A 16,743-nucleotide genomic window follows, 5' to 3' on the forward strand; every position below is an offset into this window, starting at 1 on the left:
TTTAGAGTGGGTCCCCTTTTCTGCATGAATGTTCAAGTTTTCAATTGTTCTCAATGAGTGTGAAAGAAACTCAAATCCATGTGTTTTGCATTTATAATATGCTTCAGTATTATTTGTCAGTTAAAGAATAAAATCCAGGAATTTAGAGAGATTGGCAAGTGATTAAGAACACTTATTGTTCTGGCAAAGAATCAAACTTTGTTTCCCAGCACAAATGTCAGGGGGCAGACAACTGACCTGTCACTCCAGCTCAAGTGGATCTGATGCCATTGGTCTCTACAGGCACCTGAAGTCATATATGACCCCCCCCCCACACACAAACAAACTCTTAAAATATTAAAAATGTCCTTGAAAAATAAAATGGGTTTGAAATATAAATTACAATATGATTTAAAAATTCTGGTTGAATTAACTATGAAGATCAATTTAAAATTAAGTACTGTCATAGTATATTTAGATAAATGTTTTTCCTATGGAGTTCAAATAATACATAAGTCACAATTATTACTCTGATAGTGGCAATAAAATATATCAAGATATCATTTATTATCAAAGAGCATACAGTTGGAAGACACACAAGTGTAAGATGTGTTGGGTTAATTACTACTTCAATTTCCTTGTTCTACAATTTTCAAAAGCATTGACTTTCCTTAATCTGGCACATTCTGGCTCAGTTGCATGTATAGAATTTTCATATTTGATAGCCAGAAAAGCAAATTTCTCATAGGAAATAAATCTTCTATTAGTTCTGTTTGTGTTCATATCCCTTTGTATACAGAATTTGACTATGAGATTGGCATTCCTAGAGATGAACTCAACCAAGATTTTTTTCTGGTGTAAATGGGCTTGGCTTTCTAAGGGTACCAAGCACTAATGAATCTATATCCATCAGGAAAAAGACAATGGAAATCCAAAATGCTATTTGGCAATATTAAAACATAAAATATCGGCAGACTGACCAGGAACTAGGTGAGTGAGCTCCTGCCCGCTCCCGACCCCAGACCAGAACACCCCACCACCCCCATCCCACCACCCCCGCCTGAGCCTGCCGGCTTGGGCCAGACACGCCCAGACAGGGAGGAGCCCCCTGCCCCACCAATCTGCTAGCACCCCATTCTTACATTCCGCCGCCGCAGACTGACCTGGAACTAGGTGAGTGAGCTCCTGCCCGCTCCGGACCCCAGGCCAGAACACCCTACCACCCCCGCCTGTGCCTGCCGGCTTGGGCCAGACACGCCCAGGCAGGGAGGAGACCCCTGCCCCACCAATATGCTAGCACCCCATTCTTACATTCCGCCGCTGCAGACTGACCTGGAACTAGGTGAGTGAGCTCCTGCCCGCTCCCGACCCCAGACCAGAACACCCCACCACCCCCATCCCACCACCCCCGCCTGTGCCTGCCGGCTTGGGCCAGACAAGCCCAGGCAGGGAGGAGCTCCCTGTGCCCCAAATCTGGTAGCACCCCACTCTTCCATTCCGCCGAACGACCGAGAAACTAGGAACTAGCGAGGAGACCACCAGGAGCGTCAAGATCATCTAGAGTTGTGGACATCGAATTCCTAGCCCCCACACACCACTGGGCCACAAGAGGAGATAGAGAGAACCCACCCGCACCCACTAAAAGGATATGGGGAGAAGACAGAATAAGATTTCACTCAACAACACAAAGACCAACATGACACCACCAGAACCTAGGGACTCCACTCCGGCAAGAGCTGAAAAGCCCAACACAGAGCATGAAGATGAGATGGACCTCAAAAATTATCTCAGCAAGTTGATAGAGACCTTTAAAGAGGAAACAAGAAAATCCCTTAAAGAAATAGAAGAGAAAGCAAACAAAAAATTAAATGAATTGGAGGAAAAGACAAACCAAAAAATTCAAGAAATAAATAAATCTCTTAAAGAATCTAAAGAAAGCCAAGAAAAAACATCCAAGCAAGTGAAGGAAGCTCTTGAAATAGTTCAAAACATGAAAGCTGAAATACACACAATAAAGAAAACACAGAATGAGACCATGTTGGAAATGGAAAGGTTGGATAAACGATCAGGAACTAAAGATGTAAGTGTATCCAACAGGATTCAAGAGATGGAAGAGAGAATCTCAGCCACTGAAGACTCGCTAGAGGATATACATTCATCCACCAAAGAGAACCTCAAGTCCAACAAAACCCTAACACAAAATATCCAGGAAATATGGGACACCGTAAAAAGGCCAAACCTAAGAATAATAGGTGTAGAAGAAGGTGAAGAAATACTGCTCAAAGGTACAGAAAACATATTCAACAAAATCATAGAAGAAAACTTCCCCAACCTACAGAAGGATATGCCTATGAAAGTACAAGAAGCTTACAGGACACCAAACAGACTGGACCACAAAAAGAAGTCGCCCCGACACATAATAATCAAAACACCAAATCTACAGAATAAAGAGAAAATATTAAGAGCAGCAAAGGAAAAAGGCCAAGTAACATATAAAGGCAAACCAATCAGAATCACACCCGACTTCTCAATGGAAACTCTGAAAGCCAGAAGGTCTTGGATAGATACCCTACAAGCACTAAGGGAGCATGGATGTCAACCCAGACTACTGTACCCAGCAAAACTTTCAATCACTATAGATGGAGAAAACAAGATATTCCACGACAAAAACAGATTTAAACAATACATATCAACAAATCCAGCACTACAGAAGGCTCTGGAAGGAAAACTCCAACCCAACGAACATAACTACACTCACAAAAACACTGGCAGTAGTTAATCGAATTTCACCAAACACAAAAAGAAACAGAAGGGCAAAATCCACACGCAATGATACCACCAACAATAAATCCAAAACTAAGAAGAACCAATGAACAATGGACGTTAATATCCCTGAATGTCAATGGTCTTAACTTACCCATAAAAAGATATAGGCTAACAGAATGGATACGAAGACAGAATCCATCCTTCTGCTGTTTACAAGAAACACACCTCAAATTCAAAGACAGGCGATACCTCAGAGTAAAAGGATGGGAAAAGATTTTCCAATCAAATGGGCTCAAGAAACAAGCTGGGGTAGCAATACTAATATCTAACAAATTAGACTTTAAACTGAAAGCAATCAAAAGAGATAAAGAAGGGCATTTCATACTCATCACAGGAAAAGTCCATCAAGATGAAGTCTCAATCCTGAACATCTATGCTCCTAATACAAAAGCATCCACTTTTGTAAAAGAAACATTACTAAAGCTCAAACCACACATAAAACCACACACACTTATAGTAGGAGACTTCAACACCCCCCTTATACCACTGGACAGAACTACTAGACAGAAACTTAACAAAGAAACAAAGGATCTGAAAGAAGTTATGACACAACTGGGTTTAACAGATATCTATAGAACATTCCATCCAAACACAAAAGAATATACCTTCTTCTCAGCGCCACATGGAACCTTCTCAAAAATTGACCACATAGTTGGCAGCAAAGCAAACCTCCACAGGTACAAAAGTATTGAAATAACCCCCTGTATCTTATCAGACCACCATGCATTAAAGCTAGAATTCAACAGCAATACGAATTGCAGAAAACCTACATTTACGTGGAAAATGAATAACTCCCAATTGCACCATTCCTGGGTTGAGGAAGAAATAAAAAAAGAAATCAAAGACTTTCTAGAATTTAATGAGAATGTAGACACAACATACCCGAACTTATGGGACACCCTGAAAGCAGTGCTAAGAGGGAAGTTCATAGCACTAAGTGCTCACATGAAGAAACTGGAGGAAAGTCACATTAGAGAATTGACAGAACAACTGAAAGCTTTAGAGCAAGAGGAAGCAAACACACCAAGGAGGAGTAGACGCCAGGAAATAATCAACCTGAGAGCCGAAATCAACAAAGTAGAAACTAGGAAAACAGTACAAAGAATCAATGAAACAAAGAGTTGGTTCTTTGAGAAGATCAACAAGATAGACAAGCCTCTAGCCAAACTAACCAAAAGGCAGAGAGAGAGCATGCTAATTAACAAAATCAGAAATGAAAAGGGAGACATAACAACGGACACTGAGGAAATCCAGAGAATCTTTAGGTCATACTTTGAAAACCTGTATTCCACAAAATTGGAAAACCTAAAGGAAATGGACAACTTTCTGGATAAATATCACTTACCAAAATTAAATCAAGATCAGATAAACAGTTTAAATCGAACTATAACCCCTAATGAGATAGAAGCAGTAATCAAAAGCCTCCCAACCAAAAAAAGCCCAGGGCCAGATGGCTTCACTGCAGAATTCTACCAGAAATTCAAACAAGAGCTAATTCCAGTACTCCTCAAACTGTTCCACACAATAGAAGCAGATGGGATATTGCCAAACTCTTTCTATGAGGCTACAATCACTTTGATACCCAAGCCTCACAAAGATATGACTAAGAAAGAGAACTACAGACCGATATCCCTCATGAACATCGATGCTAAAATACTCAATAAAATATTGGCCAACCGAATACAAGAACATATCAGAAAAATCATCCACCATGATCAAGTAGGCTTTATCCCAGGGATGCAAGGATGGTTCAACATACGAAAATCCATCAATGTAATCCACTATATAAACAAACTGAAAAAGAAAAACCACATGATCATCTCACTAGATGCTGAAAAAGCCTTTGACAAAATCCAACATCCCTTCATGATAAAGATCTTGGAGAGAACAGGAATAACAGGAACATATCTAAACATGATCAAGGCAATATATACCAAACCAATAGCCAACATCAAAGTAAATGGAGAGAAACTCAAAGCGTTTCCTCTAAAATCAGGAACAAGACAAGGCTGTCCACTCTCTCCATATCTCTTCAATATTGTACTTGAAGTTCTGGCTATAGCAATAAGACAAGAAAAGGGGATCAAAGGGATACAAATTGGAAAGGATGAAGTAAAACTTTCACTATTTGCAGACGACATGATAGTCTACATTAGTGACCCGAAAAACTCTACCAGGGAACTCCTATGGCTGATAAACACCTTCAGCAAGTTAGCAGGATACAAAATTAACTCAAAAAAATCAGTAGCCCTACTATATACAGATGATAAATCCAATGAGAAAGAAATCAGGGAAACATCACCTTTCACAATATCCACAAGCAACATAAAATATCTTGGGGTAACACTAACCAAAAAAGTAAAAGATCTGTACAATAAGAACTTTGAGACTTTAAAAAAAGAAATTAAAGAAGATACCAGAAAATGGAAAGATCTCCCATGCTCATGGATAGGTAGAATTAACATAGTAAAAATGGCAATCCTGCCAAAAGCAATCTACAGATTCAATGCAATCCCCATCAAAATCCCAACACAGTTTTTCACAGACATTGAAAGAACAATACTCAACTTTATATGGAAAAATAAAAAGCCCAGGATAGCCAAAACAACTCTTTACAATAAAGGATCTTCTGGAGGCATCACCATCCCCGACTTCAAGCTCTACTATAGAGCCATAGTTCTGAAAACAGCTTGGTATTGGCACAAAAATAGACTGATAGACCAATGGAATCGAATTGAAAACCCTGATATCGACCCACGCACCTATGGATACCTTATTTTTGACAAAGGTGCTAAATCTATACAATGGAAAAAAGACAGCATCTTCAACAAATGGTGCTGGTACAATTGGATTCGGACATGCAGAAAATTACAGATAGATCCATACCTGTCACCATGCACAAAACTTAAGTGCAAATGGATCAAAGATCTCAGCATAAATCCAGTCACACTGAATCTTCTAGAAGAGAAAGTGGGAACTACCCTTGAACAAATTGGCACAGGAGACCACTTCCTGAACATTACGCCAGAAGCACAGACATTGAGGTCTGCAATTAATAAATGGGACCTCCTGAAACTGAGAAGCTTCTGCAAGGCAAAGGAAACAGTCAGTAGGATAAAACGACCACCCACAGAATGGGAAAAGATCTTCACCAATCCCACATCTGACAGAGGACTGATTTCCAAAATATATAAGGAGCTCAAGAAGCTAGCCACCAAAACACCAAACAACGAAATTAAAAAGTGGGGTGCAGAACTAAATAGGGAATTCTCAACAGAGGAATCTGAAATGGCTGAAAGACACTTAAAAAAGTGCTCAAAATCATTGGCCATCAGAGAAATGCAACTCAAAACAACTCTGAGATACCATCTCACGCCTGTCAGAATGGCTAAAATAAAAAATACCAATGACAATCTATGCTGGAGAGGATGTGGAGAAAAAGGAACACTCCTCCATTGCTGGTGGGAGTGCGACTTGTAAGACCACTCTGGAAATCAGTATGGCGGTTGCTCAGAAAAATGAGAATCAGTGTACCTCAAGATCCAGCCATTCCTCTCTTGGGTATATACCCAAATAGGGCATGTACTTACAACAAGGACATATGTTCAACCATGTTCATAGCAGCATTGTTTGTAATAGCCAGAACCTGGAAACAACCCAGATGCCCCTCTATTGAAGAATGGATTGAGAAAATGTGGTACATTTATACAATGGAGTACTACTCAGCAGAAAAAAGCAATGGAATCTTGAAATTCGCAGGCAAATGGATGGAACTAGAGGAAACCATCCTGAGTGAGGTAACCCAGTCACAAAAAGACAAGCAAGGTATGTACTCACTGATATATGAATTTTAGACATAGAACAAAAGACTACCAGTATATAATGCTCTTCACCAAAGAAACTAGGAAACATGAAGGACTCTAAGGGTTAAATGGTCCCCAGGAATGGAAGTGGCATGAACTCCCGAACTAATTGGGGGCATGAGGGTGGGGGGGGGAAGGAGCTGCTACAATAAGAGCAAGAGAAGAGGAGAAGAGGAGAGGAAATGGAGGGGCAGAAACATTGAGTTGGGGGAAGAATAGAGGAAAGAGAGCAAGATGAGAGATACGATATCAGAGGGAGCCACTGTAGGCCCGAGAAGGGATCAGGAACCAGGGAGATCTCCAGAGACCTACAAGGATGACACGATCTGACAATCCAGGCAATGGTGGAGAGGATAACCTAAAAACCCTCCCCCTAAAATGAGATTGATGACTTCTCTTTATGCCATCCTAGAGCCCTCACCCAGTGGCTGATGGAAACAGAGACAGACATCCACAGATATACAATGAGCCGAAATCGGGAATTTAGTTGAAGAGAGGGAGGAATGAAGAACGAAGGGGTCTGTACTAGGATGGAGAAACCCACAGGAACTGTTGGCCTGAACAAGGGAGAGCACATCGACCCCAGATGCTGTCCAGGAGGCCTGTACAAGACTGATCCAGACCCCAGAACATGGATGTCAATAAGGAGGCCTCTGCACTCCAGGGAGCCTCTGGTAGTGGATTAGTATTTTTCCCTGGTGCAAGAAGGGACTTTGAGAGCCCATCCCATATGAAGGGTTACACTCTGGCCCTGGACACATGGGGAAGGGCCCAGGATCAGCATAGGAAGACTTGGTGGACTTTGCTGAGCTCCCGTTGAGGGCCCTACCCTGCCTGGGGAGTAGTGGGTGGATGGGGTTGGGGGGGTGGGCTGGGGGTGGGGGAGAAAGTTTGGGGGTGAGGGGAGGGAGAGGGAGAAGGGACTTGAAATAAGCTTGTTCCCTAACTAGAACTAATAAAATAAAATTTAAAAAAAAACATAAAATATCATCATTGCACACTGAAAATGAAGCATGTGAATAAAATGGAGTATATCAAGAAATGTGTGACAGACCAATTCCCGTGGAGGGTTACTCTGTCAGCCAAAATCAGGGAGGAGGGCATAGGACCTCCCCCAAATGATGTAACAGACCTTGATCATCCGCATGGAAGGCCTTACCCTCCCTAGGGAGTGGATAGAGCATGGGATAGGGAGGTCAGTAGGGGTTAGGGGAGGATGGAAGGGAGGGGAACTGTGATTGATATGTAAAATATGATTGTTTTCAAATTTAATAAGTAATAAATTTGTGAAGCTTTGAAATTATATATCACCTTAAAAATTCATGTGCTGAGCCTAAGACTCAAGGTGGCTTCATTAATAAATGAGACCTTTAGGGGAGATGCTTGGTACATGAAGCAACCCTCAGTGTGGCAGTGTGTGCTCAACTCATAGGAGACAATGAACTATTTCCTTATCATTAAGGATCAGTGAGCAAGTACATGGCTATTAGGGAGTTAGCATAGACCATTTTGTGTGTTTCCTTCTTCCACTTAATTAGGATTCAGAATTCACACCTGTGAGAATGGTAAGGATTCAGGCATTGAGCTAGCCTGCTCCTGTCATCTGGCAGAATGCATTCAGGCAATACCCTGATCAGCCTAGGATTCCATCTTTGATAGTCTGCATACAGGTGGAAAGGACCCCTTTAAAAGACAGACACAGGACTTTCACACTTGTCTCTTTCCCCCTGTTCCCCTGGAGCAGAAGGGACTTTTCCTGTCTCACTCTTCTCTGTCTACTTTGTCTCTGTGTCTCTATGGCTCTTTTCCTATTTTTCTTCTGTCCCTTCCCTTTCTAGTAAAACTTCTCACTAAGCTGTCTGTCTGGCATGTTTTTCCCCATCCTAGGTCACCCTCACCTAACAGGGAATTCTCTAAGCTTCTCCTAGTGCTTTATAGTAACAAGAATTCCTCAGCTTATATGTATTTGTTTTCTATCATGAAGAAATAGAGCAAAAAGAAGGCAAAGAAGGAATGAGCCCTCAGGTAACTTAGGATCAAATTGTTGGCAATTTTAATTTAGATGACCAACTTTCTAAAATCTGATAAATAAATGTCTGTTTTCTCTACATTTTATTGGTGCTTTGTCATAAGACAGATAAGATAAATCATCACATCATGAATGATACTTTTGAAATTTTTGTCAAACAATATGTGCCTTTTTACTCCTGATATCATGTGTGGAAGAGAAAACAAGATAAGGAATATGACTGTCATTTTAAATCCTGGATATGTGGCTGGCAATAATGAAACCAGTCCAATCTTGTGAGTGACTGATGTGGAAACTAATAGGTTAGTAGATTTAAATAACACTTCCACTTGAGCAGCTATGCTACTTAGGAAACTTGGCATCCATACTTAAGGGGCATGCATCCAAACACTCTTAACCCAGTGTAAAAAAAGCATACTGATCTCTCCAAGCTAGAGAGATTTCTTTAAGAGTTCCTTTTGTCATTGGTTGCTGTACCACCTCCCATTGAAATCTGCCTGTGGCTTTTAAATGCCAATGAAATCCCATGGGTACTAAGGATGTACAACCCTGAATATTCAAGCATGCCAGTCTCCCAAACTGAGTACCACTTATTATGTAAAAAAATAAAATTATGGTGACTGTGCTTCATTTAATATTAATATTAATAATAATATTAATATACATGTATATTTAATATACATGATTTTTGTTAACTAAATAGATTCATTTAGTGTTTTACCCAAGTTACCCTCCCACCGCCATCCAGAGCTGCCATGTTCAATTTAACTGAAAAATTACTCATGTCCATGAGTTTTTTCTTCTTACATTGCCCATATGCTTGTCTGTTGTTCATAAGCTTCTTTCTACACTTATGAGCTTTCATCTTAACTTGCTAGGGTAACATGAAGAAAAGTGAATAAATTCATCAATATCTTGATTGAAGGTTTGTGTAGGCAACCCCTGATGTTTTATACACCATAATTTAGGTACATGTTTCTGAAAATAATCTTTCGGTTTGTTTGTTTCTGCAAAAAAAAAAAAAATGTTTCATAGACTTGCACAAAAAGTGGGTTCTGGTATGATTCATCTTTCTGCCCAAAGCCCCCGAGCCCCACTGCCACATGTGCACTCTATGCCAGCTGCTTGCCAGAGTTAGGGCCCAAATTAATACACAGAGAGACTTGTATTAGGTTCAAAGCTGCTTGACCAATGACTAGGATTCTCATCTGGTAGCTCAGTCTTAATTATCATAAATCTATATATTTTATAAGACTTATCTTACCGGATGCCTTATTGGCATCCCTCCTTGCCGGTGGATAACATTGCTCCACTGGAGGAAGAGCGGAGGGGAAAAGGGGACCCTTCCTGTTTCTCCTTGCTAAATATGAGTCTCCTTGCTATGTCACTTCCGGCCCGGATCATCACTTCTCTACTACATTTCCCAAAATCTTCATTAACTCCTAGTCCTGTCTAACTTGCTGTTTCATTGGCCAAACAGTATTTTATTTAACAATCAATAAGATAAACATACACAGAAGTACTTCCCCCATCAGTGGGTTTTAAATGTAACTCAGTAACAAGAAATATCAGAAAAGTCTGAATCCAAGTATCATGAGTCTCTGAAGTGAGAAATCAATGTCAAGAGGATTTTGCTTCCCAAATGATCTTTCTGAATGCACCCTTTACATCTTTATTCCTCAGGCTGTAGACCAGAGGGTTCAGCATGGGAATGATCATGGTGTAGAACACAGAGGCAATTTTGTCACTGTCCATAGAGTGACTGGAACTAGGCTGCGCATACATAAAAATAGCAGTTCCATAGAAAATGGAGACTGCAGTGAAGTGGGAGGCACAGGTGGACACAGCTTTGTGATGTCCTGCAGTTGACTGCATCTTCAGGATGGTGACAAAAATGAATGTGTAGGATATCCAAATAACTATGAAGGCAAAAAATATGTGGAAGCTCACTATATAGACAAGAATCAGCTCACTGGCATGTCTGTCAGAACAAGAGAGAACCATGACTGCTGGGATATCACAGAAAAAGTGATGAACCACATTAGATTCACAGAAAGAGAGCCAGAATGTGTCTCCAGTGTGGATGGAAGCATTCAGGAAACCAATGACATAAGAGCCAATGATCAGCCATGTACACACACGTGTAGTCATGGTGGTGGCATAGTGTAGGGGTTTACATACTGCTGCATAGCGATCATAGGCCATTGATGCCAAGAGGTAATTTTCCACAGTACCAAAGGCTACAAAAAAGAACATCTGAGCAGCACAGTCATTGTAGGAAATGACCTTGTCTTCTATAAGAAAACCAGCCATAACTTTTGGAGTGACTGCTGAAGAGTAGCAAAAGTCCACCAGAGACAAGTTACCTAGAAAAAAATACATGGGAGTGTGAAGATGAGAGTCCAGGACAATCAGCAGAATCATCCCCAGGTTCCCTATGAGGGTGACAGTGTAGATGATGAGAAAGGTGAGGAAGAGTGAAAGCTGTAGGCTAGGGTCACTTGTGAGTCCCAGTAGGAGAAAGTGTGTCACTTCCGTCTTGTTCTTCATCATGTTCTACAATATCTGCAGTAATAAAAGTACAATATAATAAAGGAAATGTTAATGGAAAGTTACGAACAAAGTGTGTACTTTTTCTATTGTGGCTATATATATTCCCTTAATATTTTCCAAAAGAATGTACAAACTTGAAAAACAAACTAAATGTATCAAATGTATAGAGGGTTGCACAATATCAAATCTCGGCCATCTGTACAATTTTAACATTTTATCAATTTGTAAGCAGACAAAATGACAATTTACTAATTTGATGAAAATGATTAGTGTAGATGAACCTATTTAAAAGCTTATTTTTCTAATTACAATAAAAGCTGACACTTCCATTGGAGTACCTGTCAAAAATTTCTGTAGTCACATTGATTTTTGCCTGCACAATACCCTCTCAACCATGTTTCTTGTTACATTTTATAAATTATTAAGCACTTGAAGTGAGAAATTTATCCACACTGTTATGATCCTTAGTTGCAATCTCATCTCTATAACCATATGAATTTTTGATTCAGAATAAATTATTCCTAAGTAGGTCTGAGTAGATTCAAGTTAAATTAAATTTAAACCTTTGATTCAATTTTACTGAACTATTAACTAGTTCCATGTGTTATTCACAGCACTTTAAACTCACAGTGGAGGTAAAACCAAGCAGATAGAATCCTGAAGTATGACTTGCGTCCTCTTTTAATGACAACAATGCCAGCAATTAATTAATTATTTTTTAAGATTTTCTTTATTTCTTATGTATATAGTCTTCTGCCTGCATGTCAGCAGAGGGCACCATGTCTCATTACAGATGGTTGTGAGCCACCATGCAGTTGCTGGGAATTGAACTCAGGTCCTATGGAAGAACAGTCAGTGCTCTTAAGCGCTAAGCCATCTCTCCGGCCCTAATTAATTATTTTTTATAATTTATTTATTCTTTTAAATTTCATTTTAAAATCCAATCACAGTTTTTCCTCACACTTTTTCTCCCACTCCCTTCCTTGCCTCCCCCTACAGCCCACCCCTAGTCTACTCCTCCTCCCAGGTAAGGGCTCTCATGAGGAGTCAACAAAGGCTGACACAATAGATTGGGCAGGCCCATGCCCTTCTCCCATGCATTAAGCCTGAACATGGCATCTCACCATAGGGAATTTATGATTCCTATTTGACATGTAACCTTTTCCTGCACTAGCTCATGATTATTATCTCCTGCTCATTGATGCATACATATGTTTATAAACTGAAGTTAAAGATGAGTTCACCTATTGAATCATATACTATCCTAGGGCATTCTTAAAATGGGGAATTATTAGGGCAGGTTCAACTAACAGAGGCAACTCTAAGTTTTGTATATCTCTAGTTACGTGCAGCAGAGAATTCAGGTTCTTCAAACAGATGTTGCCACTTGTCTCCTAACATCATATTTCCATCAGAAAAATTCAGATTATTAATAATATCTACTTTATGTTAACATTGTTGTGATACTACATAAATAAATAAAAATAAAATAAGTTAGTATATAAAAGAAAGCCATTTTCAGTGTTTATCACAGGTGACAAAGTCTATCATGTTGTTATTAGGATGGGCCAATGGAAAGCATGTTTTGATCAAGGCCAATACTGGAAATGCAAAACTTCATTTGTCATGAGTGAAGAGTTGACATTTCCCTGCCCAATTTTCTGTATCTTAGACCCTGGTATCAGTTAGTGTCTACACCTTCCAGTATTTAGTTCTCTTTACTCCGAATGTACAGTTCCTACTTCTGTAATACCATCTGAGAAATTTATTTTGAAAAATTTCCTTCGTGAAATTTTGATTTTCATCTGGGCAAAAGAAACCAACACTGTTAATATCTAAATTTTCTTTCTGATTTTAATATTAAAGACTTCCTTTAAAGAATTAAATCAAAATGAAGACACAACATACTGATCGGTACATGCTGAAAAAGCCTTTGAGAAAATCCAACATCCCTTCATGACAAAGGTCTTGGAGAGATCAGGAATAACAGTAACATACCTAAACATGATAAAAGCAATATACAGCAAACCAACAGCCAACATCAAACTAAACAGAGAGAAACTCAAGGCTATTCCTCTAAAATCAAGAACAAGACAAGGCTGTCAACTCTCCCCATATCTCTTCAATATTGTACCTGAAGTTCTAGCTAGAGCAATAAGACAACAAAAGGAGATCAAGGGGATACAAATTGGAAAGGAAGAAGTCAAGATTTCACTATTTGCAGATGATATGATAGTTTACATAAGTGACCCGAAAACTCCACCATGGAACTCCTACAGCTGATAAACCCCCTCCCAAGTTGCAGGATAAAAGATTAACTCAAAAACATCAGTAGGGCTACTATATACAGAAGATAAATGCGCTGAAAAAGAAGTCAGAGAAACATCACCCTTTAAAATAGCAACTAACAACATAAAATATCTTGGGGTAACACTAACCAAAAATGTGAAAGGCCTGTATTATAAGAACTTTGAGTCTTTAAAGAAATAAATTAAAGAATATAGAAGAAATGGAAAGATCTCCCATGCTCTTGTCTAGATAGGATCAACATAGTAAAAATGGCAATCTTGCCAAAAGCAATCTAATGATTCAATGCAATCCCCATCAAAATCCCAACACAATTCTTCACAGACCTAGAAAGAATAGTACTCAACTTCATATGGAAAATCAAAAAGCCCAGGATAGCCAAAACAACCCTGTACAATAAAGAAACTTGTGGAGGCATCACCATCCCTGACTTCAAGCTCTATTACAGAGCCATAGTCCTGAACACAGCTTGGTAATGGCACAAAAATAGACAGGTTGACCAATGGAATCGAATTGAAAACCCTGATATTAACCCACACACCTACGAACACCTGATTTTTGACAAAGAAGCTAAAGTTATACAATGGAAAAAAGAAAGAATCTTTAACAAATGGTAATGGCATAACTAGATTCAGACATGTTGAATATTGTAGATACATCCATATTTATCACCTTGCACAAAACTTAAGTCCAAATGGATCAAAGACCTCAAAATAAATTCAGCCACACTGAACCTCCCAGAAGAGAAGGTAGGTGGTACTCTTGCACAAATCGGTACAGGAGACCACTTTCTGAACACAACACCAGTAGCACAAACATTGAGATCAACAGTTAATAAATGGAACCGCCTGAAACTGAGAAGATTCTGTAAGGCAAAGGACACAGTCAGCAAGACAAAATGCAAGCCCACAGAATGGGAAATAGTATTCACCAACCCCACATCTGACAGAGGACTGATAACCAAAATATACAATGAACACAAGAACCTAGCCACCCAAACACCAAACAATGCAATTTAAAAGTGGAATGCAGAACTAAATGAGAATTCTCAACAGAGGAATCTAAGATGGCTGAAAGACACTTGAGACAGTTCTCAAAATCCTTAGCTGTCAGGGAAATGCAGCTCAAAATTACACTGAGATACCATTTTACTCTTGTCAGAATAGCTAAAATCAATAACACCAATGATAGTCTATGCTGGAGAGGCTGGAGAGGAGGTTGAGAAAGAGGAACACTCCTCCATTGCTGGTGGGAGTGAAAACTTGTACAACCACTTTGGAAATCAGTACAGCGTTTCTCAGGAAAAGGGGAATCAGTCTACCACAAGATCCAGCAATACCTCTCTTGGGCATATACCCAAAGAAGGCACATTCATACAATAAGGACATATGTTCAACTGTGTTCATAGCAGCATTATTTGTAATAGCCAGAACCTGGAAGCAACCTAGATGCCCCTCAACTGAAGAATGGATAGAGAAAATGTGGTACATTTGCACAATGGAGTACTACTCAGCAGAAAAAAAAAAACAATGGAATCTTGAAATTTGCAGGCAAATGGATAGAACTAGAAGAAACCATTCTGAGCGAGGTAACCCAATCACAAAAAGATAAACATGGTATGTACTTACTCCCATATGATTGTTAGACATGGGGCAAAGGATTACCAGTCTATAATCCACACTGCCAGAGGAGTTAGGAAACAAGGAGGATACCAAGAGAAGATTGCATAGTCCCTCAAAGAAGGGGAGGAGAATAAAATCTCCTGAGCAATGTGGGAGCCGGGGCGGGGAAAGGAAGGAAGTGGGAAAGAAAGAAAGGGAGGGGGGAGGAGGACAAGAGGACTGAGGCAGGGGAGGAATAGAGGAGCGCAAGTAAGGAGATGCCTTGATAGAGGGAGACAATACAAGTTTGGAGGGAGGTCTAGCACAGGGGAAATGTTAGGACACAGGCATTGGTAGAGAAGATACCATTGATGTCCTTCCCCTATAATAAGATAGATGTCTACCTTGGTTACTATTCCTAGAGCCTTCATCCAGTAGGTGTTCGAAGCAGAAACAGGTGCCCACAGCTAGGCACTGAACCACACTCCTGGAATCCAGTTGTGGAGAGGGAGGAGTGGTGAGCAAAGGAGCCAAGCCAGTGTTGCAGAAACAGACAGAAACAGTGACCTACTGAGAACATGAAGACCCTAGTCATAAAGCTGTGTAAACAACATTGGACTGAACCAAGCCCTCTAAATGTGGGTGCCAGCTAGGAGGCCAAGACAGTCTATGGAACCTCTAACAGTGGAGCCACTGTTTATCCTTAGAGCACAAATGGACTATGGTAGCCCATTCCCTATGGGAGGATAGTATTGCAGCCCAGATACAGCAATGAGGGCCTAGGCCCTCCCCCAAATGATATGACTGACTTTGAAGGTCCCCTGTGGAGGGCCTCACTATCCCTGGGTAGGAGTTGGGGGATGGGTTGGGGGGATTGCTGGGAAACATGAGAGGATGGGAGTGTGAGGAATGGGGGGATGGATAAGTAAACATGAGTAGTAATTAAAGAATAAAAAAGGAAAAAATTATTAGGTTGTGACTCCCACAAATCGGATTTTGTGGGAGTGAGCTATGTAACATATTTATTCTTTTATCAGTAAGGGAAGTGAGTATTAGAAGAACTATGTGCAGTTGGAAATTTATAGAAGCAGTATAAAAATACTCAAGATGATTAATTAATCTGGGTTTGGACTTCATGTGTGTGTATTTTTTCTTTGTGTGTGTGTGTGTGTGTGTGTGTGTATGTGTGTGTGTGTGTGTGTTTGTGTGTGTGCTTCAATCCTTCAGTAAAGTGCAAAGATACTGTACAGAAGATAGTCATTACACCATCAATCAAAATATCATTTCCCTTACTCCTATTCAATTTTATAGGACACATGAATTGCAAAATTAGACATTTTGACATATATGCTCCATATCACCTCAGTTTACTAAGTCTTTTGAAAGTATCATTATCCCAAAGAACCTATTATAGAGGAAGATTCCATACTACAGTTGCATAAATTATACTTCTCACTTGAATACTTGTGAAACATGTATTCAAAATGACATGCCACTTTGCTAGAAGAGAAAGAATATTTAATTCAGAATGTGATTTTAAGTCATGAATTCAGCTATATTGTATTTAGTAAATGCTGTCAGAAGA

The 16,743-nt window shown here is 39.8% G+C and overlaps 1 protein-coding gene across 1 annotated transcript; it reads right to left on the reverse strand.

Moving 5' to 3' along the window:
* Positions 1 to 10,317: 10,317 nt before the first annotated feature.
* On the reverse strand, positions 10,318 to 11,250 carry LOC100753670 (olfactory receptor 5B3). The gene has a single exon (XM_027406790.2). The coding sequence runs from the start codon at positions 11,248 to 11,250 to the stop codon at positions 10,318 to 10,320; it is 933 nt and encodes a 310-aa protein (XP_027262591.1).
* Positions 11,251 to 16,743: the final 5,493 nt, after the last annotated feature.

The sequence above is a fragment of the Cricetulus griseus genome, chromosome 3 (genome assembly GCF_003668045.3).
Source record: "Cricetulus griseus strain 17A/GY chromosome 3, alternate assembly CriGri-PICRH-1.0, whole genome shotgun sequence".
Classification (NCBI taxonomy): Eukaryota; Metazoa; Chordata; class Mammalia; order Rodentia; family Cricetidae; genus Cricetulus; species Cricetulus griseus.